At 39.3% G+C, this 24993-nt stretch overlaps 1 protein-coding gene and 1 long non-coding RNA gene across 7 annotated transcripts in view; one reads left to right on the top strand and one right to left on the bottom strand.

The window, feature by feature from the left end:
- LOC134480561 (uncharacterized) overlaps positions 1-8046 on the top strand; it is a 69688-nt gene extending 61642 nt beyond the window's left edge. For all 3 annotated transcript variants that reach the window (XR_010054956.1, XR_010054958.1, XR_010054957.1), the window contains one exon: positions 4423-8046. This is a non-coding gene — a long non-coding RNA (uncharacterized LOC134480561). The remainder of the gene's footprint in view (positions 1-4422) is intronic.
- Positions 1-24993, bottom strand: part of Kcnq5 (potassium voltage-gated channel subfamily Q member 5) — a 565805-nt gene that overhangs the window by 132206 nt on the left and 408606 nt on the right. For all 4 annotated transcript variants that reach the window (XM_039083095.2, XM_039083094.2, NM_001134643.2 and 1 more), the window contains exon 3: positions 8043-8169. In XM_039083095.2, the coding sequence (XP_038939023.1) occupies positions 8043-8169 (127 nt within the window). The remainder of the gene's footprint in view (positions 1-8042; positions 8170-24993) is intronic.

Genomic DNA, 24993 nt, shown 5'->3' on the forward strand with positions numbered 1-24993 from the left:
CTTTTCAGCCCATTTTCCTTTTAAGTCTCTCTCTCTCTCTCTCTCTCTCTCTCTCTCTCTCTCTCTCTCTCTGTGTGTGTGTATGTATGTGTTTGTGTTTGTGTTTGATTCCTTGGAGCTGGCATTATAGACAGTTGTATTACAGACAGTTGTGAGACCCCACATGAGTGCTATAAATGGGACTTAGGTTTCCTGCAGGAGCAGAAAGTGTTCTTAACCACTGACACATTTTTCTAGCTCCCATGCTTGTGTTTCCTTGATTTACATCTAAATTATTTGAAATAAAAATATGATTATGCCATTTCCCCTTTCCCTTTCTTCCCTCCAACTTCTCCTGAGAGTATACCACTCCCCTACTCTCTCTCTCTCAAATCCCAAGATCTCTGGCATCTCTTTCTTTAACTGTCAATATGTGTATTTTTGTGTGATACACACACACACACACACACTTTTGTAGGTGTGAGTGTTTTGCCTGTATGCATGTCTATATACAACATGCTCTGTGTGTGTGTGTGTGTGTGTGTGTGTGTGTGTGTGTGTGTGTGTGTGTGTGGTCCATATAAAGGTACTTGCATTCAGGGGTGGCAACTTTGTATTGGATGGCTAATTGGAGGGATCTTGTCTGAAGATGTCTCTCACTCCCAGAATTCTGTGGTTGCCTACAGTTCTTGTCTGTGGTTGGAACTCCATGAGATTTCCCTCTTTGCACTCAGCCTGTCTATTGGTGTTGCCCTTGCTCAGTGCTTATTGAGGCAGCCATGTTCATGTGACTTCATGGGTGTATAGCTTCCCTGCTTTTTCTTGGAGAAAGTGTCATAAAGGACACTTTATTTTGATCCTGCCCAGCCCTGACTAATCCATATATAGCACAACTGTATGTTTACATTTTTAATCATATTCACAAGGAGGAGCATTCTGGGACATTTTCAAGCACAAACTTTACTTATGTTTCAGGGTGAGAAAAATTAAGAAGTTCTTCCCAGTGCTAACCAGTGGAGATAAAATTGCTAGTGTTGAAACCTTCTAGGACAGGCTGAAAACCTGGACCCCCAAAGAAAGCCACTAATCTATGTAACATAATCTCCCACTAATCCATTAATGAATTCTTTGCCCTGCTCCTTCCTTATTCTTCCATGTGTAGATTAAATGGATTACACTGTAATTAAATTCGACTCCCACAAAAGGCAGTGTTGCAGAGCTCGAGCTTTTGGGAAACCAGTTTTCTCTTCCTAGTTTCAGTGATGACTTACAGCTGAGGTCAAAGCACCCCTGCTCCAGGGCAGCTCACTTTTTCCACCTATAGAGTGAGATAAACAATGTCTCAGAGGGATATAGTTCTGCTTTTTCAGCTCCGTATTCTAACAGGGCTCCAGATTTCTTTATAGAAGGGTACTCTTTGCAGAAGTAAAGGTATATTTATATTGTTGTGATTCTTAATAGACACAAAAGCTTAAAATCGAATTGTAAATGCTTCCTACTAGACAGTGCATTATCCACGTTCCTAAATACTGCAATCAGCTGTACCCCAAGTCTCTTTGTGATATTTATTAAAAATTTAAGAAAACACACTGCAAAGACATATCACAGAACATTTTCAAAGCCACGTGTAACGGTCTAACTGCAGGGCTTCCACTGAAGTTAATGGGACTCATACTGGTAAATTCGAAGCACCACTTTGAAAATTTACCCCATAGTGACAGTTTAATGCTTCTTATTGATCGTAAGTTCCAGATAACATCTTGGAGCAAAAGGGACTACTTCTCAAAGGAAATAAATATTCTTTAATGAAATAGATCTGCATTTTCAGTCGCCATAATGAATGAGTCTGGGGCACCGTCATCTGGAATGAAAGCTCCCAGGAACTTCTTGTTAGTTGCAGTTGCCAAGGAGGCTGTAAAAAGTTTCTACCACATCACAATTTCGGTTGCACACAGAAAACAATACATTTCCTTTTTAAAGTAGAAATTTCACGTTCGCAAGGGCAAGGCCATACATACGTGGAAAAGTCGTGGGTTGCTACTTTATAAATTATTCCCCTATATATATGTTACAGATAAAACATTCTAGTACACATAGATGACTAAAAGACCCCAGTCAAACTTCTAGATGTCTTTCACCCAGACATTTATATTAGTTCTGAAACTTTTCAGGTTCTTTGCAACTGTCCATATCTTAACCTTCCTAAGGCTTCGACCCTTAAATATAGTTGTTCCTCATGCCATAGTGACCAGCAACCATAAAATTATTTCCTTCTACTTCGGGACTGTAATATTGTCACTGTTATGATTCGTAATATAAATCTATAATATGCAGGATATCTGATACGTGACCCCTGTGTGTTGAGACCCAGAGGTTGAGAACTGCTGCTCTAAAGGTTGTGACTTCTGCCCCATTCCTACCATCTTTTCTTCCTACTGTCCTTACTGTCCTTGACTTACAGCCACAATACACAGTGCCTCTTGCATAAGATCTGAGAAAACTTTTCAAATATTCTTCCTTGGATTGGAAAGGTATGTGTCCAAATACTTTCAAGACTGACTCCTTCTAAAAAATATGATAGGTTCAGTATTCTACTACTTGGATTTTCTTGGGCTGCACAATCTAAAATATCTCTCCTCCATTCTCTATGTTTCTATTCTCATCATTCAGAGCTCTGCTTGGTATATATATATATATATATATATATATATATATATATATATATATACACACACATATATATATATATAATTTTTTTTCCTGGATGACTAAGTTTCAAACTTGAGATGATCTTGGCACCTTTGTCTTAGAGAGTGAATCATGACAGTTTATATCATTCTTCCCAGAACTCTTCAATGTCCTTTTGGCTTTCCCCGTTCTAAGGATATATGGGACTGCTCTCTTACAAGTAGGGTCTACTTTTATGAGTATTTGCGTCTTTTGCATTCAGAGTGTGTCTGGCACATAAGAATTCTGTCTTTGAATTATTTTTTTTTCTTATCTAGCAGGAGCTAGGAAGAATAATATAAAAGATATCACTGGGGACTACTAAATTTTGTTGAAGAAATGAGGGACAGTCTCCAGTTTTTCATTTCCTTCTAAGAATACTTTTAGTATCGTGAAATAATAGCCTTTATCCTTCCTTATCAGTTAAGTGTGCATACCACATTAGCACCTAAGTGACTACCATACTGTTAATGAACAGCTGGAAGCATTTCTGGGAGGGAGACGACTTTACAGTTTGCAAAATATTTTTTACAGAAAAAACAAAAAACAAAAAAAACCCTACTAACTTCCAATTTGAAAATCCCAGGAACCCTTAGAATGACATTCTATAAGAGATTAAGAAGTAGCTACTAGGCATAGCAGTCTGTTTATTCCTTAGTTTCTCCTTCAAGTTAGAAAGCAGTAATAGATATAATTGTTAAAAATAAAGCAAATGTTGCTATTAATGTTTTCGAATAAACTCTGGTGTTTTGAATTTCCTAAGCCAGAAGACATCAGTTGGTGCCAATGGTCAAAGTTCAATCAAGTTTAATCTTAAGTTGTCAGGCCACAATGAGCAAGGGGTTATATTTTTTCTACAGTAAAATCATTGGAAAAGAATCTTATTTTTTATTTTTGTTTTCTTACGTTCTTTCTAACTTTTTATCAGTTTGTTAAGTACTATCTTACTTCTTCATGTTTAGAATGGCGTGTTAGTGGCTGGAAAGAAGGCTCAGTATTTAAGAGCATCCAGGTTTGGTTTCCAGACTCACACAGTAGTGTCTCACAACTATCAATAACTCCAGTTCCAGGGGATTCAGTGCTCTTTTCTAGTTTCCACAGGCATCAGACATGCATGTGGTACACAGACATATAGGCAGGCAAAAATACACACACACATAAAGTAAGATAGCAATAAAAAGTTAAAAAGTATATTATAATACTTGAGTAGAGTTAGTAATGTAATACTTATAAGGTTCTTGAGGCAATTGGTAGCATGTAGCAGTCCTCAGTAAATAATGCTACGAGAAAGATAATGGAACACTTTTAATAGTGTTTGATTAAGTAGGTTTGAACTGTCCCCAGTTGGCCACAAGAAGAATCTGTGTTACAGAAGGACATGAACACGTAGTTGAGAGAAAAGGCAGAAGAATGAGTGACTGTTAGGCAAGAGCCTGTGAGAAAAGTTTCCACTAAAGGGGATTAAAAAGCTTTGAAGGTACTGAAAATGACACGGGTCAAGAACAGGTCTATTCCAGTAAAAGGTGGGGATGACAGAGAAGCAGAAGAGAAAAAAAAAGTCTTCAGTTTGCAAGCCAGTGGCAGTTCAGAGTCTCTGTTCTAACTTGTGAATGCATCGACAACTTGACTTGCCTTATAACATGATGAAATCACAGATGTATTTTAATAGCCTTTGCCATGTGGTTGATCTAATAAAGTCTTCTATTTTTCTTTTAGCCAAGTAAGAAGCTGGCCATGTTTTCTATAAAACAACCAAAGCAAACCACCACTACCACCACTACCAACAGTAGCAGCAGCAGCAGCAGCAGCAGCAACAACAACAACAACAAAAACAACATCATCATCAACAACAACAACAAAATACTTGCTGGCACTCTCCCAAGAAGCAGTTACTACAAATGAAAGACAGACATGCTTGGTTTGCAGGAAACATCTGAGCTGTGGTTAACCCTCTTCGTTCTCTGCTGGAAGCAGCACAGGAAACTGTTAAAACAGTGATAGGAAATCAACCTACATTTAGCATCAACTATAGATACAAGATTATTAGCAGGCTGGCATTTTCTGCTGCACTGAGACGCGCTTGAAGGCTGAAGAAAAAAAAATATAGCCCTGTTATGACTGGTTTTAAAAAGTAGTCACCCAGGAATCCAAAAATAGCCACCATTTGAAGTTGAGACTGCCTGACACATCAGGTTCATTACTGTGATCTAAGTACCAGCCTTTGATGCTATTTGCAATTCTCCAGTAGGCCATTAAGAAAAGCTGGATAAAAAAGGATGGCTGTGATACCAGTCTTGGCCATGCTTCAAGTATCTCCCTGCTCATGTTGTAGAAGGAGGCACTCATGTTGGGATATAGAAAATTCATAAGGAAGCCAACCCAGGTAGTTACTACAAATTTGCTTCATCGGAGGCAGGACTGTAGGGATTAGCCAAAGCTGTAGGAAGGTTTTCAGAGCCGAGTGTTAGGAGTGGATCTAGTTGAACATGTAGGGATAAAGAAGGGTTTTACAGTTCTAGATATAATCTTACCAATTTTCAAAGGAAGCCCTCAAAACTGAGCAAAATATTTAAAACAGTGATAAAAGGAAAGGTCTGATTTTCTAAAAATGCAGTTGTTTTTCCTAGAATGTTAAATATTTACAATATGTTTTCCAAACACAAGTGTACAGTGTATGCTGTCTTTAATTAATTGAGGGTTGGTGGTTCAGAAAGAGGAATGAATGCCAGTCTCTAGAATCAGCTTACGGGACCTCTCCCAAATAGTATCCCAATGGTAAATAAGGATTAGTACTATGTAAGGTCTGAGCATGGTCATAGCTTCTGTTTGCTTCCAATGGGAAGTGTCCTCACTGTGGTGTGTTTTAGTTGGCTTTGAATTGCGCTGACAAACACTGACCACAAACATCTTGGAGAATAAATGGTTTGCTTTGTATTATTACTCCCAGCTCACAATCCATCACTGAGGGACTCAAAGCAGGCACAGAGGTAAGAATCAGGGAAGAACTATGCTTTCTAGCTTGCTTTCTTACTCAGTCTTAGCTTGCTTTCCTATATAGTCCAGGGCCACCTGCCCAGGGGTAGCATCTTCTACAGTGGGCTGGGGCCTCCTGTATCAAACATTGGTTAAGATAATGCCCTACAGACTGTCATAGGTCAACCTGATTGAGATGATCCCCAATAGACACTGTCAGCTAACATGGCTGTGTCAAGTTCGTAGCTAAAGCTATGTGTGCCTAGAGGAAACATTTCCCACTTACAAGGCATAACAGGAGAGCTGCCATCCTTTGCACATTCTATTCTTAAATGTTCAAGATTTCAAAACAAATATTTGGCATATTCAGAGTTCTCAATCTTTCAAACATATGAAGTATTAATAAGTCTTGGTGTATTTCAGAGTCTTTCATGCTCAAAACACACATCACAGAGAGATGAAAAAGGTGTAATATCCCCTTTTGCATTTAGTAGTGTAGATTTGGTTGAACAAGGGGACAATCGACCTGACGTCATCATTCTTAGCAGTTTATACAGCATTTTCATGGACCCCCAAAGAGATCTAGGAAGGGTCTCAACGATAATGGGGTATAGCTTTTGCCATTACTAGGTGACATTTGATTTCTCTGTGTGGGATAAATTCAAGGATCTAATACCAATAAGCCACATTTGAATATATTTCACTATTACGTCAATTAGGTTGAAACACAGCTGTCACATAGACATTAAACAAAATACTGAAAGCCATGCAAAATTACCTTTACTGCAAGTAGATATTTGATCTATGCTGTAATGGATAGTTACATTATGTATTTATCCACGCCAACTTACAAAGCTGTTAGTTTTCTAGTTGTAAAATGCCCACTTAAACAAAAGTCCCCCAAAAGTTAACAAAAACTGAATTATGCAGACATTAAATGTACAAGGTCACTATTGATAGGCAAGTAAGGTGATGGAGAACAGAAGATTACTTTCTGAGAAAGACCTCCAAAGGTCTGAAGCAGACACAGAAAGATTAAAAGGCTACTATGTGTTGATGCATCCATGACTGGAAAGAGTTACCAAGATGCAGTAAGCATTTGGGAAAGAATTTTCTTTCTAACTTGAAGAGCAGAAATACATGGGCATTGCCTTTGGAACTGGAACACAACCAACTTTTAATTGGTTTTAAGATCTGGATTGGAACATTCTTGCAGTCATCCATGAACTGACCTTAAACTGTAAAAGTTGGGTGAATCTTGGCCAACCACCTGCCTTGTGAGTTGTTCTCTTTGGGTTGTTCATGGCACAGAGAGCCCTCTTTGGCAAGTAGTTTCCCATCAAGTGAACATCTGTCCTAACCTTGTTTGAGTAAGAATTCAGAGTGAGAAAGATGCCCTCTTGAGGGGCGGGCATCAAATGTTTAATACCTTGCTTTCCTCCATGCCTCAGCATGATGGTTTTGTAGATGAGAGAAGTTGGTATTTGTCATGCTTGTAGAGAGGGGAACTCTACTCCTGAAAAGCACTCTGCTGCTCTCACCATAGGGAGCAAGATGAAGGGGTGAGATCAAGGAGATTACTCAACAATTCCTCACTCCCCAAACAAGAGGGTAAACTACCCTGTAAATTAAACCCGACTCTCAGCTTGGAAATAATTGGAGTGAACCTCACCAAGAACTTCCAGCATTTTGGATCTGAATGGTTGCCTAGCAAGTGAGAAGGGCAAAAGGGCAGGAAAAGCAAATTTAGCTGTCTAATAATAGCTTTGATATGCAGGGTTTTCAGTTTTATGATATGGTGTTAAATATTGTTACTGAGAGATGCTAAGTCTCAACTCCACAGGACTCTACAACACTTTCATCAGGAGACATCATTTCAAATGTTCTCTCAATAGAATAGAGTCCCTCCTAGAAGTACAGAAGCCAGGGGCAACACAGAAACACACTATTGGTTTTGGAGCTATAGGGTAGAGATAGGAGAAATCTTATTTCGGAGTGTAGAGCTCATAGTTAGATTTAAAGTTTCCAGAGCATAAGGCACACTTGTGCTGTCATTGTATGCTAAAGGGTAGAAATAATGCATTGATGACCATTTGGATCATATGAAGGTAACCTGGTGGCATATTGTCAAGCTAATCAGCAGAGGCACACATGCATATACATGCACACATCACACCACACACACACACACACACACACACACACACACACACACACACACACACACAGAGGGAAGGGGGAGAGAAAGAGAGAACACAGTCCATAGTAAGTAGTTCCTTGATGTTCCCTTCTAATATCTGCTGAATGTTGCAAGAGAGAGAGAAGAAAATGCAGTACCATCAATCCCGGACTTTGATACTCACCTATAACACAGAAAGGCTTTCGAGCAAACCTCAGTCTCCCTTGCCATCCTCTATAACGACAACAGCAACCTGCAGACCAGATTCGAATGATGAACTCCAAGCCAAAGACAACGATCATCACGAACTCCTAAGATATCAGAACAGACATGTCAGAGAGACAAGCATTGTAGAGTAACAACTAAGACGCTGTGTGAATATTTCTGTGCCTTTAGGGCCTGTGCTTGGCACATCCGGTTGATGTGTAAAGAACATCTCTTCTCCACAAAACCCGTGTGAAGATCACTGAAGCCTCCTTTTTTTCTGAGTCTTGTCTTCTATTGTGGGGTGTGTGCTTCCTCAAGTCTCTATCAGCATGAAAGTGTCAGCTTTAATAGGAAACATGCAGGTCGAGTAGGAATGTTTTCTCACTAGGGATATGTAGTGTAGCTAGCTTTAACTGCTTGGTAACATGAAATAAAAATTGAGCCAAGAAATACAATGGCAAGCCCTGTAGATATAGAGCTTCATGGTGTTGTGAGGAATGGCATAATCCCTAAACCTTTAAGAGTTGGTCTCTGCCAGAGCATGACAAATACAGAGGCAGATGCTTGCAGCCAACTATTGAACAGAAATGGGTCCCTATTGGAGGTGTTAGAGAAAGGATTGAAGGAGCCGAGGGGTTTGCAAGCCCAGAAGAACAACAATAGCAACCAACCAGAGCTTCCAGGGACTAAACCATCATCCTAAGAGCACACATGGACAGACCCATGGCTCCAGCTGCATATGTAGCAGAGGATGGCCTTGTTGGGCACCAATGGGAGGAGAAACCCTTGGTTCTGCCAAGGCTGGATCCCCCCTGTGTAGAGAATGTCAGGACTGGGAGGTGGGAAGGGGTGGGTGGGTGGGTGGAGAACAACCTCATAGAAGCAGGGGTAGGGGGGATGGGATAGGGGTACTATGGATGGGAAATGGGGAAAGGGGATAACATTTGAAATGTAAGCAAAAAAAAATAATCCAATTAAAAAAATAAAGAGTTGGTCTCAGAGGATACGAAGTAAATTTCAGGAGTATTCAGCCTTTTGTTACAGTGTCAGACTCCCCTTAAGTCACAGGCAGTTTCAGAAGAATAACTATGCACGTGACACATGCATCTGATGTCTGTCAGAAGGGAGACCTAGAATCCTCCAGATCAAAACTTGTTAATTATCATGCTGCCCTTTGGCAATGGCTGCCTGGAGAACAACACCTGTGCCAGCAAAATGACTTGGAGATTATTTAGGAAGAGTCGTGAGTTAACCCCGGGGAAAGACCAATGATAGCAGCTCTTAAACATTCAGTCACAGAATGAGGAAGGCAGAGGGAATTCACAAAAGAAAATAATTCTGGAATAAGTCTTGCAAAGTCATTTGTCCTTATAGGAACAGACCCTCCCACCTTTATTAAAATTGGCTTGTTTTGAAAAAGGCAACTACCTTTCTTTTTTGAAGCCAAGGATTGTTCTTATTTATAGTACAGATGATGCATATTACTCAACTTTACTATAAGGGATGGATTATAAAATTAACTCATGGTTTTTATATAAGCTGCCTTATATCACAGATGCATAGATTGTAGAAATATCAAGTTCCAACCCACTTTTCATTAAGGTAAAGTTGTTACCAAACTCATGAAAACTAGATTTTTGTACATGCTTTATGCAAACATGTCTTTAGAGCATGTATGATATGCTCTGCATTTGACATGCCCCACAGAGGCATGGCATTCCATTCTCCTATTATTCTGCATTAAGGAATCCACAAGGACGTCTCACAATGATGGATGAGTCCTCCATAGCGTTATTACTCAGTATTATTAAAAAACAAAAATGAAACCAACCAAACAAACAAACAAAGAAAAAAAGCCCAGACAACAACAACAAAACCCCTAAAATAAGTAAACCTCGCAGATCATCACTGTTGATCATATATGACCATAGACTTGGTCATCTGTGCATAGTCATTTTTTTTCCTCTGTGTAGCACTGACTGTCCTGGAACTGGTTCTGTAAACCAGTCTGGTCTCGAACTCACAGAAATTCACCAGTCTCTGCTTCTGGCCAGTCTCCTTTAATCTCCCCAAAGGATTAAAGATGTGTACCACTGCAGCCCAGCACATCATGTTCTCAGTAGCACACTTTTGAACACATACAAACCATGCTGTAGAATAAAAAGCCCATTTAGCTAAACCTGTGCACAACAAAGTTTATTAGCAGACCCCACCATTACTCTTTCACTGGACTTTTATTTCTCTCAGGAAGTTTGGTACTCCAGTTGTCAGAGATTATATTGTGGAGGATACTTTCCCTGAAAATCTTGATGTGTGGACTCATCCCACAAACGCAGCCATATAATGATGCTTGTGTCTCAGGTAAACCGATAACACCAACAGATATAAGAACACTGTTCTTAAGAAGAGAAGTGCTCAAGTCACTACCCCATTTCTATGCTGTAGTGAAAGAAGCAGGATAACATAATGTACTTCTACAAGGCCTTTATTTAATTCCCATTGCTCAAGAATATGGCCGTATGCTTTATGGTTTTGTTTTGTTTTTAAATGAGATTAGGGGGAAATGCCAGCATGCTTACTCTGTGAAGCAGAAGCAAAAACTGGTAGAATTGAAATGAGAACAAAGAAATCCGTAATTATATTTGGGGACATCACAAGCCTCTTTTCTCAGAAGCAGTAGAACAGAACTAGTGGACAGAAAGTCAGCAAGTCTAATGAATATCTGAATAAGGGAATGAAATGGGATCTAGATAGAGATTTGCATCCCCCACGCCCACAACAGAATATGCATTTTTTATGTTAAAAACATCTTGATGTCATTCTTTTGTTCATTTAAAACAGTTCAAGACAGAGCATGTTCTAAGCTATCAGCAGACTTCAGCTTTGAAAAGATTAAAATCGCTTGGACTGTGTTGTCAAGTTATAAGGGAATTTCTTATAAATCAACAGTAAAAGGACTAGCAAACTCTAAAAACATGGAAGAGAATTAAAATATACTTTTATGTATTTTATTAAAGTAAAATCTCAATGAAAAGTATAAAGTATAAATAACTTAAAGAGAATGAAAACACAACCTATCAAAACGTACAGGTAAACCACAGCAATGAATAGGACAGAAGAATAAAATTGTCCCAAAGAATGAAAAAAAAATATATCTTATAATATATATAGTAATATATAAGAAAGTAATAAAATAATAAAATAAACAGAAAATTAATGAAACAAAAAGCTGATTCTATGAAAAAAATCAAATAAAACTGAGGTCTTTTGTAGGCTGATAGAAAGCACCCATCTCAAGAATGTTGTAGAGGATGTCACTATAGACATGGTGGCTGTGAGATATCAATAAGGAGTCTCTGTGGATGTAGCTTCTGACAGTAATGGGACACAATCCCACAGTAAACACCCTTATCCTCTGGCCTTCCACCCCTCCTTATACAGGGATGTTAGCCAGTGTTAGGAGTGGAAGTGTTCTGCAGATGTATATGTAAAACATGAGCCCCATGACTCTACATTTTGATTGGCCGTTCTGTAGTGGTTTCCATCTATTATAAAGAGAAGTTTTCTTGATGAGCAGAAAGGTTACACTTCTCTGTGGGTATAAAGACCAATATTTAGAGTCTAGTTAGAGATCATACTGGTTTAGTAAAGTACTGGTTGTTGGTTCTTCTCCCAGGTTCCTGACTTTGTTAGCAAGAAGGTTGACTCCATGACAGGCTTCAAATTGGCAGTCCAGGAGACTAGGCCTAAGAACTGGGCAAGTCCAGGCAAGCCCAGCCAAGTCAGTTACTAGAAAAAAAAAAAACAACCCAGGCTCCAGCCCCCATGCCCTGGTAATGGTTCTGGAGTGCCTAGAGATGAAGCTCACCTATCCTGGAATTCCGCAACAAGTTCCAGTCCCCAAGTCCCAGTAATGGAATGTCCCTAGAGATGGACCAAGATATAGGTCACCCTCAGAATCCCCTAATGTTCTTTAAATCAGGCCTGGGAGCTCACTTGGTTGTCTCTCTATTCTGGTAATGGGAGAGCCCAGCATGCTGGACTTCTGCAGAGTAAAACACTCGTTGAGCTTACATACTATATGAGTTTGTGGTATCGTTCTTGGCAAATCATAGACCCTTACACTAACACTGAGTAGTTACCTAGCTTTCCAGTACTGGACACGATTTCCTTCTTGCTGAGAGAGTCTTTAGTTCAATAGAGAGCCGTTGGTTATTGCCAAGGTATGTGTGCCATTACTGGACCCTTAGGGTGATAATGCTATGGTAATCATTGTGTAGTTCATAGACACCAAAAGTCTAACCAACCCTATTGGCTAAACAGGAACTGAAAAAGGATGAGGAAAAGCACAAAAGGCCTCAATGCTATATAAAGAACTGCAGGTAACAAAGGGATGCTAAGAGTAGGAAGAATACTCTTTCTCAGGGACAGCATACCAATTTGTTTTCTAGTACCAAATGAGCAACCCAGAAAACATGTATACAAGTGAGTCTGAGCATATTTAAACACACACACACACACACACACACACACACACACACACACACACACACACGTATAACTATGCATGTAACAACAATTAATGAGAAAAGAAGCCATGAATTTGAAAAAGGAGCGAATAGGGACCGATGGGAGAGTTTGGAGAGGGAAATAGGTGGAGACAATGATGTAGTTATAATTTGAAAAAGTAAGAGAAGCAATTAGAATGATAAAAAAGAAGAGCTAGGGGAAGGACTGAAGGAGCTGAAGGGGATTGCAACCCCATAGGAAGAACAACAACATTAACCAGAGCTGCCAGGGACTAAACCACCAACCACAGAATATTCATGGAGGGATTCATAGCTTTAGATACACATGTAGCAGAGGATGGCCTCATCTGGCATCAATGGGAGGAGAGGCCCTTGGTCCTGTGGAGGCTTGATGCCCTAGCATAGATGAATGCTAGATCAGTGAGGCAGGAGTGTGTGAGTGGGTGGAGGAGCACCCTCAAAGAGACAAAGGGAAGGGGGGATGGGAGGGGGGCCTTGTGGAAGGGAAACTGGGAATGGGGATGTCATTTGAAATGTAAAAGAATAAAATTACTAATAAAAAATAAAAGCAATAAAGAGATGCTAGGAATAAGGACAAGCATGATACATTTGACAACTCAGAAAATTAAAAAGAAGCCATGACAGCACACCAAAGAATAATTGAATAGTTCTATAATCTATAAAAAATTGAATCCATAATTTAAAAAAATTTTGAAAAAGCCATGTGTAGGCCAAGCAATTTTGATACTGAAACCGACCAAATAGATGGAGAAGAGTCATGTCTATTCCATACAATGTTTTTACAGACTACAGAAAACAACAACAAAAGTTCCATTTCCCCCCTCCAACTTCACAGAATTTCTTCCAGAAAATACAGAGCATTCCTAATTCCTTTTTCTCTATTGAGACAAGTTCTTTGTGGATAAGTCATGTTGGCTTGCAGCATATTGTGGATCCCAGGCTGCCTTTAAATTTGTGATGCCTGCTATTCTATCTCTTGAGTACTGGGGCCAGAGGCATGTGTCACCAGATGCCCTACACCTAATTCACGTTTTAAAGAAATTATTTTGTCTTGCTATGGGTTTCAGACTGGCCTTGAATTCCCGTGCTAAAGCCATTTTCCGGCCGTCTCTTTTGGGAAAGCTTAGGCTACAGGCATTCAAACTATGCATGGCTAAAGTTAATTGAAAAAATAAACTGAAATTATGATCGAATATCTCATATCATTTTATATTATTTTATAATATTTTATATCATTTAGATATAAAATACAATAAAATATCAGCAAACTAAACCTGTTAGTATATCAAAAAATATGCCAGCAGGATTTATTTAAGGTATGTAAATTTGGTTCAGCGTTTGAATCCAAGTCACGGAATGCATTACTGTATCAGTAAACTAAAGAAGATAAAAGGTCACATAAATATATCAATCAGTTCAGGAAAATCCTTTGGCATCTATCTATTCCTTATAAAATTTTCAGCAGTTTAGAGAGGGTGATTGATATTATCAAGTCAATAAATATTATCTACAAACCCCCTACAGTTAACATATTTAATAGTGAAAAACTGAATGCTATTTTCTAAAATCAGAGTGAAGCAAGATGTCTACATTCATCCTTCTAATTAAACATTTTACTATACATTGTAATGATTGGAATGAAGCAAGTGAAGTCAATAAAAAGATCCAGCTTAGAAAGCCAACTAGAAATGGTTTGTATTATCACAGTACACGATGGTCTGCAACAAGTCAAGGAGTCTCTAGATACAGTCTATGTTTTGTTTTGTTTTGCTTTTTGTTTGTTTAGAAAATCCACTACACAAAAAAGTCAATTACATTGCATGAAATCCTGACATGTACAATGAGTATGTTGCAACCCAAGTTCACAGTATAATATCATTTACAGCCATTTCAAATAAAAATAACATTTAGACATCTACTTAGTAGAACACATATAGCTTATATATCGTGAAGAATATAAAACTACTAATGAAAGAAATAAGAGAAGGCTCAGTTAAGTAGATAAAGACCACATTTGTTAAGCAGAGTAGCTAATATAAAGGAGTCCTGTGCAAATCTCAGAAAATCTTTCTGGGGATGCATAGTTTTTTCAGTGGTATGCAGAGTCACTTGCCTTTGACTCTGACTTTTAGTGCAGTTTGGCAAAGATAAACAAAATTGCTTTGCAGAACTTTAAAGTCTATTCTATGGTTCCAGTGACCATGACTGTGTGGTATTTGCAGAAAGGACTGACATACAGAGCAGTGGGTAAGTTAGATGATCTTGGCTATAGAACCGTGTAGAGATGCTCTACTGGTCTTTATTAACGGTATAAAAGCGAATCAGTGTAGGAAGAACAATCCCTCAACAGTCATAGTAATAGACAGGAAGGAAAGACAGAAGGAGAAAAGAAGGACAGAAAGAGAGAAGTGTAAGCAGGGAATGGGATAGAGTAAGTAGGTACGGTGAGTAGGGGAAAAGAAAAGGAAAGGAGGGAAGCAGGAATCCCAAGTGTATATATAACCTCACAGGTTACACTGAAATCAGTGATAAGGAATTACGTGCATAAACCAGGAGCAATTGCGTACAACTTCAATTCCAGCACTTGGGAGACAGAGGCAGGCAGATCTCTGTGAGTTCAAGGCCAGCTTAGTCTACAAAGGTAGTTTCAAACTAGCCGGAGCTACATAGTGAGACCCTGTCTCAAAAGGTCAGGGGACATAAATATTAAAACCATAAAACTTGCAGGGAAAAACATACACAAGCAGAAGCTCAAGCCAAGCAAAGCCCCAGCACTAAAGAAGGAAAGTAAAGGAACGTGGACCTAAATTCCTACCAAGCAACAAGCTTTTTGCAAATGATAACTGATGAGGGAGGCAAATCAGGTATCTTCAGGGTTGTGATACTGGGTATCTTAACTCTTCCCTAGATAAGGCCCCATGCACACGAGTAGCTGGTCAACACAAGCCTGACTCCATGTTTTGTTTTGTTTCTGTCTGTCTTTACGAGAGAAAGAACATGAAGCTGGGTGATTAAGGAGGTGGGGGAGGACCTGGGAGGAGTTTGGGAAGGGGACAGATTATCATCAAAATACATTTCATGATGTTCTTAAATAATAAATAAACCAGAAATATAAAAGAAAATTTTATATGTTTGAACCAAGAGAAGTGTTATTAGTCTTGAAATTAAGAACATAAATACTAGAAGCAAACTTATATTCTGTCAAAACTGAAACTTTGGTTGGATACAGCTTAGGCCAGAAAACAAAAAGATAAGTTACAGACCAGAAGAGAATATTTGTAAGCCATGAATCTGGTAAGGAAGCAGTATTTAGAAGACATGAAAAATAAAAGTATGAAAAATTAATAATATTAAGTAAAAAATTTAATTACAATATTGGCAAAAGATATCATTGAATCATTAAGATATTAAAATATATGTTGATGTATATGCATACAGTATATATATGTATATACATACAGTATACACATACACACACACACACACACACACATATATACACATATATATATGAGAAGAAACAAATGACAAGGACACACTTGAAATAATATTCACATCATTGCCCCACCAGGGAAAGTAAAACCTCAATAAGAACCACATTGCACAACATTCAGTATTGTTAAAATAAAAATAAAAAGTTAGCCATAGCAGAAAACACTGAGGAATCTGGGTTAGGGGAGTCACACAGTATGGGTGAAGGTGCTAATAGGACCTCCAGAATGCATATTGGTAAGTTCTTACTGAAGTAACATAGGGTTGATATACAGCAACTATTGTGTTCTTGGGCTAAAGAAATACAAAAGCTCAGTCATGAGTGATGGCAGCAGGTTTACTTGTGACTGAAGACAGACAGTAAGGACATTAAAGTAATGTCACTGTAAGGACATTAAAGAAGCTATCTTGGTGTAGCCTCACCAATGAATACTAGTCAACAACGAGCCAACTGATACACACAATTGGAAAAAAAAAATCACTAGAGAATTCTAGCAGGTTACATACCAGTATCCCATCTTATATTCATTTCATTTTTTTTTTTTCGTTTTTTTCGGAGCTGGGGACCGAACCCAGGGCCTTGCGCTTCCTAGGCAAGCGCTCTACCACTGAGCTAAATCCCCAACCCCCTCATTTTTAAAATAAAAGGAGTGTAGAAATGGAGATTGGTGTTGCTCAGTTGGGTTGCTAGGAAGGGGTGGGTGAAGCAAAGGAGGGGAAGTTCTGTTATAAAAGGGCCTGAGTTCAGTCATCAGAACATGGAGAGAGAGAGAGAGAGAGAGAGAGAGAGAGAGAGAGAGAGAGAGAGAGAGAGAGAGAGAGAGAGAGAGAGCAAAAGGGGGGAGGGGGACAAATGAGCTGTGTTTGCTGTTACATGATTCTAAGTCCAACGCTGGGAACACAGAGACATGCAGGGATCTGGGGCTTGCTGGTCTACCGTGCTAACCTAGTGCATCCTAGGCCAATAAGAGACTACATCTCAAAACAAAACAAAACGAAACAAAACAAAACAAAACAAATCAACATACAAACGGAGGAATGACAACCAGGGTAACCTCCTGTCCTCCAGATATGTGTATATACAGTGGCACTTACAAAACTGCGCGCGCACACACACACACACACACACACACACACACACACACACACACACACACAGGCAGTCTCAGAGATCCTCAAGTTGATGGAAATGATTGGAACCTAGGTCGTTGCCATAAATACACAAGCCCACAAGCCTCCACTTGTGTACATACAAACAATGTCAAACTAGAGAAACCTGAATAAGACCCAAGAATTCTATCAATCCTTTTGTCTTAGTTGTGATACTATATGGGAGTTTTTTCCTTTGGGGAAATGGGGCAAAGTGGACACAGGGTACGTCTACGGTTCCTTACAGCTACATGGAGCCTATGATATCTAGATGAAATGATCAGTGAAAATAAGTCACTGCCAGTGATCAAACTCTGGAGTAGTCTTGGAAGAAAGAATGTGTTTCTCATGCCCAGTTGGCTAGGATTTAGCATCACCATGTCCTGGCAATGCACTCTCTAGGTCAACCTCTATGTAGGGTCTTCACATGTTATTTTCAAAGGAGTTGAAGCTCTGTTTGGTTGAAATGATCCAAATGACTTCAAATGGTCACCCAGAATAATTGAAGTTTGAGGCAATTCTTCAACAACTGTGAGACAGACCCTCCCACCTTACTGTCTGATCTTAGGTTAAATCAGTTTTCACTTGTCTGAACTATATTGTCCACCACTTATTTAAATAATATTTAAACGACTGTGTGTAGGTTTGCCGATAATATTCAAAGTACTTGATCTCCTTGGAGAAAAGGTTGAGGTAAAAATTGATGTGACTAATCCTGGAACTATCCTTCTCTACTGAAGCAACTAGCAGGTTGACTTTTGACAGTCTTCTACAGAGCCACAGACAACGCTAAATAATTTTATTATCCGTCTCAAAGGAGTTTTCCTGTTTCACCACTGTTCAGCATATTCTTTTGGTAAACATAGGGCAACACTCTAGTTTCCTTAAATAAGAAGGGGCCAGTTAGTAGCTTCAGTAGATAAAGGCATTTGCTACCAAGCTAGACAGCATGAGTTCAATCCATAGGACCTACATGGTGAAGGGAGAGAAATGACTATTGCTAATTCTCAAATAATTTCTACTTATGTGCCCTAGGCACAGATACCATCAACTCTCCCCACCTATCCCCATACAAATAACCAACCAGCTAACTTCATTTTAAAAAGAGCAAAGAAATGTGTATAAAAATCTAGAAACCTAAGAGGCATGAAGCAGCTAGTCTTGAATTCTGTCTAATGGTCTTTGAGACTATATCATTAAGCCTCCTTCCCAGATAACGAGGAAGCCTAGCCGGATGGTACCTTTTCATTGAATAAGATGACTTTTTTTTCTGTATATTGCTTGATGTCTACTGTCTATTCATGAAGTTAGTCTGTTTACAAGTTACTCTTAAAGTAGTTTTAGGTGCAGATTTATTTATTTATTTATTTTTGGTACAAATTCAGGATTCCGAAAGGCACATGCTGTAGTTGTTTTCTCACTAACTAACAGCATTGCTAATTAAAACAGTGACCTATATCTAATTTACAAGCTGTCTGCTGTGACTATTAGTTACTTTTGTCTTGTTTTTCTGCTGTCAAATAGCTCTGTGTGTGTGTGTGTGTGTGTGTGTGTGTGTGTGTCTGTGTGTGTAGATGAACTGTCAATGTTACAAACCTCCTGACATTTACACTAGTTCTTAAAGAGCTGTGGCTAATTAAACACACAAAATGTAACTATTGCTTCTATTCAGAATATTACCCTCATCAATTCTCAGCCACTTCCATTCAGTTTTTGTGTGTGCATATATTTAAAGCAGTACAAAGCTAGTGAGCCAGCATGCCTTGTCACATAATCCCTGAAGGAAAATAATTTGTGACATAAATGGTAAAGAAAAGCATTAGTTGGAAGGATTACTGGTTATAGTCATTGTAACATGGAAAATTCCACCAGAATAATACACAGTGAAAGGGTGACATAAAGATGTGGAAATGGCCCTTTGCTTAAACTGGAATATGAAAATAATGAACAAAAAATAATTTCTTGAAATCATGCCTCTTTAGAGAGTAGGAAAAATATTTTTAAAAGCATGCCTTCTAGGGCTGGAGAGATGGCTCAGTAGTTAGGAACACAAGCTAATCTTCTAGAGGACCTGGGTACAATTTCTAGCATATCTGTAACTTAATTAAAGGGGTTCTGACACCCTCTTCTGGCTTCTACAGGCACTGCACACATATTATCCATTGCCCTCCAAGCAGCAGAATACCCCTACACATAAAATAATTTAAAAATAATTAAAAAGTAAATAAACCCATGGAATGATCCTCAGAGCTCATCACATACCATTAAAACTTAGTTTTCAAATGTCTCCTTATTTGGAGACACATTATTATATCAACAATTAGTGTATCTGAGGAGAATTAGAGAAGCAAGGTTTTACAGAATAGAACAATTCTTTCTAGATAGAAGACAAATGGAAGCTTTCAAATCAGGCCCATGTGGTGGAGGTGGTGGTGAGCAGACAACGGAACTTTCCAAAAGTGCTTAGCCTGTGGGAGGTGGTGTGTGGATGAGGACACAGCAGTCGAGTGGGGGTACAGATGGAGAAGGTAGAAAGAGGTGCGAAGGGGGCATCTATGCTTCCAGCCTTGGAACACGAATGCTTCAGAGAGTTTTAAAATGTTCAACTGAGCTGCCTCATTGGTCAAAAGGTGTGGAAAACCACAGGTAAACTTTCAAGTAGAGTGAGAAAAATACAGCGTCTGTCAGTCATCTCTCTTTGGGGGTAATTAAATCTTAACATTTCTCTAAACATATTTTAGCCTTTCAATCTTTTCACTTTCTGAAATCTGTCTCCTCTGGAAAGGAAAGTATGGAACCATGTCTATAAGACAGATTTTATGTCAGGTTCTCTAGAGGGGAAAGTAAGAGAATTTTTCTTGTCATGTTCAGTATGTTTAAGACATAGTTCCAAAATGTCTTGAGCTTTGGAGCAAACAGAAATTCAAAATGGCACTAGGATAGTTCTTGAAGGCCAGACAGAAGGAGCCTCTGTTTATTTAATCTCATTGAAGGCCCAGGCTGTCCTACTGGACTGGGAACTTGGAGTTGATGGCATTGTAATGTGCTTGTTGGTAGAACAAGGAAACAGTAGGCACAGGCCTTAGAGAACATGGCTTTCAGAGAGGAAAAAGACAATGTAGTGTTAGAGAAAGACAGAAATAACATACTGTATGACTGTCTTAGTTAAGGTTCCTTACTCTGAAGAGATACCATGACCACAGCAACTCTTATAAAAGACAACATTTAATTGGAGCTGGCTTACAGTTTGAAGGTTTAGTCCATTATAATCATGGTGGGAAACATGGAGGCATGCAGGCAGATATGGCACTAGAGAAGGAGCTGAGAGTTCTACATCATGAACTATATATAGGCAACATAAGGAGACTATCTCACACTGGGCGTAGCTTGAGCATATAAGATCTCAGAGATCACCTCCACAGTGACATACTTCTTCTAATAAGGCCACACATACTCTAACAAGACCATTCCTCCTAATAGTGCCACTATCTATGTGTCAAGTATTCAATCGAATGAGTCTATAAGGGCTATACTTAATTCAAACCACTGCAATGATCTTTATAAATCCCATGCCCTAAGATTCATTGTAGAACTTCATTACATCATCAGGAGAAGAAACCTTCATGAATTCTCCAATAACCTGACCCTCCTATTAAATTTTCTATAAATTAGCAGCCATTTTGATTCAAAGTCTATATTTGCTTAGCTCATCTTTTACTCATGGTTATTTTTCCCTTATCAACACCAAAAATTACACATGTTCGCTGATGCCTATAGAATGTGCTGCTGTTGTTAAGAAACTTCAGGCAAATGCTATATTCCTTGGTAAATTTTAGAGATAAGAAAACACATTTTTCTCTCTGTTCAGGCTACGTGCACATCTATGAGCACAAAAGCTTTCAGAACTTCTGTAATAGGAAACAGCCAGTTAGACTCATGCAGACAAACAGAACAGGCAAAAATCGAAGAAAGCATCTCTATAGGGAGAAAGGGGGCTGGAGAAACAGCTCAACATGTGAAGTGCTTGATGGGCCAGAGTGAAGACTTGAGAATAGAGCCTGAGCAACCACATACAAAGCGGGGACATCAGTGTTCATTTGCAAACCCATTGCTTAGGGGAGGGTAGAGGCAGGCAGATCATGGAGACTCACTGACCAGCTAGTCTAGTGAAAGTGGGGAGTTCTGGGTTCAGAGAGAGATGCTTTCAAAACTTAAGGTGGATTTAATGAAGACATCCTGTTTAGCACTGAGTGTTCCAACATCTTTCCCTCTCAGCACAATGTGCCATTGTGGGTCTCTGTGTTTGTTCACATATAATGTAAGAGAAAGCATCTCTAATGGTGGTTGAGGGACACATATCACTATGGGTATAGCAGAATATCATTAGGAGTCATTTTATTGCTATATTCTTTAGCAGATCAATAGTATTTAGTTTTTCCCTATACCCATGACCCCTCAAGTCTCAGGTTCTTAAACAGTGTAAGGCCTGGGTTATGTCTCATGGAGTGGGCCTTAAGGTCAAGTCAGCCGGTGGTCGGTTAGATATTTTCATGTTTGTTCTACTATTGAATCCATAGATCATGCTAACGGGTCACCACTGTAGATTGATTATAGGGTTTGTAGCTGGTTGGTGGTTACCCTTCTTTGGTAGAATGTAGTACCATGAGCACTAATCAATAGGGTTGGAGGTTCTAGTTAGGCATCAACTCTGTTTTTCTGTGTTCAATGAAATACATGAAAACCCCTCCTCTGAGGGCTCAGGGAGCTATGATGAAGAAGAGATAGAAAGAGTGTAAGAGGCAGAGAAGATGCAGGACTCCAAGGAAAAAAGCATCTTCCAAACATAACAAGACTGAAAAACACGAACGCACAGAACTGTGGTAGCATGCGGAAGGCCTGCCCAGGCTCAAGCCAGGGAGGGCCCCAGCACTGAGATGGGAAAGCAGACATGGGCTCCCACCCCTAACCAAGAAGATAGCTCCAAATGTTATTGTTTGCAAGGAAGCAAATAGTTTTCTCTAATGATGCCTCACCGGGTATGTTAACCAGTATGCAAATGAACTCAATGGCATCTTTGCAGACATTTTGCCTGATATTATTTTGTTTGGCCATTTTTGTCTTGCCGATCTTTTGTTTATGTATTAGCTCGCTCATGTATTAGGGTTTCTGATTTTGTGTTATCAGTTTTTCTTGTGTGTGTGTTTCTTGTGCTTTTTCTTTGAGTTTATGTGTGTGTGTGTGTGTGTGTGTGTGTGTGTGTGTGTGTTTGCTTGCTTGCTTGCTTGTTTGTTTGTTTTTTAAAGAGAGAGAGAAAGGGCATCAAGTAGGGTGGATGAAGAGGTGGAGAGGATCGGAAAGGAGTTGAGGGAGGAGAAACTACGATCAGAATATAGTGTATACTTTTTTTTTTCACACAAAACCAATGGTGACGAGAGGCTAAAGAGGACTTCTGAGGTAAAGATCTGGTTTCCACACATGTATGCATGCATGAGCGAGTGCACCAACACACACAGACGAACACACATATGTAACACAAACACTCTCTCTACCTCGCATTCTCTCACATGATTTAAAAATATTTTAAAAAGAGAAACCTACATCTACAGGTGTTCTACAAATCAACCAGACCCACAAATACAAAGTACATATTGGCTTTCGGTGCAATCTTTAGTAAATTTTAAAAAAAAGTTAACTATTCTCAAAGTACATACATCAATGTCATGGTAACAATATTCCATTAATAACATTTCCTAAAGTGAGGGAACACTTGAAGTTTTTTATCACTCTGAACATCTAGATGACAAAGAAGTTTTCAATATATGTGCATTTATTTTTCTAGCTTAAATTCTATTATATATGTAACTATTCATAGTCTATCCTTTATGAAATCTGTCACCGTTCTGAGATATTTACTTATATTTCTAATTGTTTCAAGTCATCCATCAAAATCATTCAAGACCAGTCATGCTATAAATCAAGTTGACTCTTCAGCTGAACACGAGAAACGCCTTGGTTGCAGCTACTCCTGAGCTAATTTAATGTTTTCTTCTGCCTGTCGTTTGTCTGAACCACTACACAACAGATGGAGGGTAAATGTCACTGTACCTACTGGCTCAAGAAAAATGGAGCTGAGGACTACAAGCAAGAAGCTCTCTGGGAATTTTTCAAGTGTTTTAGAATGCCAACTTTTAGTGTCCCTAAACATCCCATCCTGAATGACAAACATATATCCATACAGCAAAGCCTTCTTGCATCCACTATTCATTTTTTTCCATTCTTTTTTCTGAGCTCACTTTCTGTCCACCATTTGTCTCTCTACAGTTTCCTCCTAGAAGAAAGTGCCTTATCTTGTCAGGTCTACTCTTCATGTAGAGATGGCTTCTTCTATAGAGATGTCATAACTTTTCTTTGTCCGTAAGAGTATTTGGAACCATAACTATCAAATCTCACATCACCAACATCTCTTTTAAAAGCAAGCCACTGCTGTTCAAGCCACTCCTGATGGGCTACGGCCTCCATCCACAGGATGAATTGCTATCATTTGGATGGATTTCAAAAACTCACTCATGGGAGGAAACAACTCAGATGTCAAAGAAACTTGAAACCCTTCCCTCCTCCTTCCTTTGGTTGTAGGTTTATTCCTACCAAGCAACGTGACTCTGGATTTACAATTATACACAATAAGACTGATATACAATGCTAACCCATAAATCATTCTGAACACAATTAATGATCCCAGCTATGGAAACAGAGGCTTCTCCACTTGTGGGCTTTATGGGCCCTTTAACAGGAAGTAGGTTCTGGACAAAAATAACTATCTGCCCAAAAGTAAGGGTCTGCCCTAGAAAAGAATGCACTAGAGAGAGCAAGCACACTTCCTCTCATTCCCTGGGCAGCACAGAATGCCTGAATAGATGTAAAGTAATACAGTAGTGTCAGGTTGACCTTTTGTGAAATCTAGACAAAAGGAATCCTGGAGCAAAGTGTATTGGAAATAAATTTTACTATCTGGTTAAAATGAGTGGAGCAGGGCCTGACGGAAGGAGGAGGCCAGGAGTGTTGTTCTGGTAGAAAAGGGAGAAGGGATCTATAAGGCTGCCTTCTCCTCTTGAAGCAAGGACAGACAATTCCTGTGGTTGAGAAGGAAACAATTATCTTTCTTGCTTGTACCCCCTTGTTTACCTCAGGCTTGTTTTTGAAGCATCTATGGAGGAAACTATCTAGGCCTCCTATGGGCAATCTGCAGATGCAGCTGGGTCCCACCTAATGTCTGTTCATAACAGAAGCTTAAGACTCCCTATGTTGTTGTGAGAAAGAGTGTGAGCTTCTGTATTGTTTGAATCTCCCCTTTTTTTATTTTTAAGCTAATTTATGTATTTACCTTACATCCTGATCACACTCCCCTCCCAGTCCTCTCTTACAAGACCCTCTCCCCTACCTGCCCCTCCTCTTTTCCTCTGAGAAGGGAGGGAAGCTCCCCTGGATGTCACCTGACATTGGCACATTAGGTCACTGCAGGACTAGGCATCTCCTTTCCCACTGAGTCAGACAAAGAGGCCCAGTTAAGGAAAGGGGATCTATAGGCAAGTAACAAATTCAGGGATAGCCCTCACTCCAGTTGTTGGGGGAGCCCCAGGAAGACCAAGCTACATATCTGCTACATATGCATAGAGGCATAGGCCCAGCCTATGCTTCCTCTTTGGTTGGTAGTTTAGTCTCTTGGAGATTCCAAACGTC

Source organism: Rattus norvegicus, chromosome 9 (assembly GCF_036323735.1).
Source record: "Rattus norvegicus strain BN/NHsdMcwi chromosome 9, GRCr8, whole genome shotgun sequence".
Classification (NCBI taxonomy): Eukaryota; Metazoa; Chordata; class Mammalia; order Rodentia; family Muridae; genus Rattus; species Rattus norvegicus.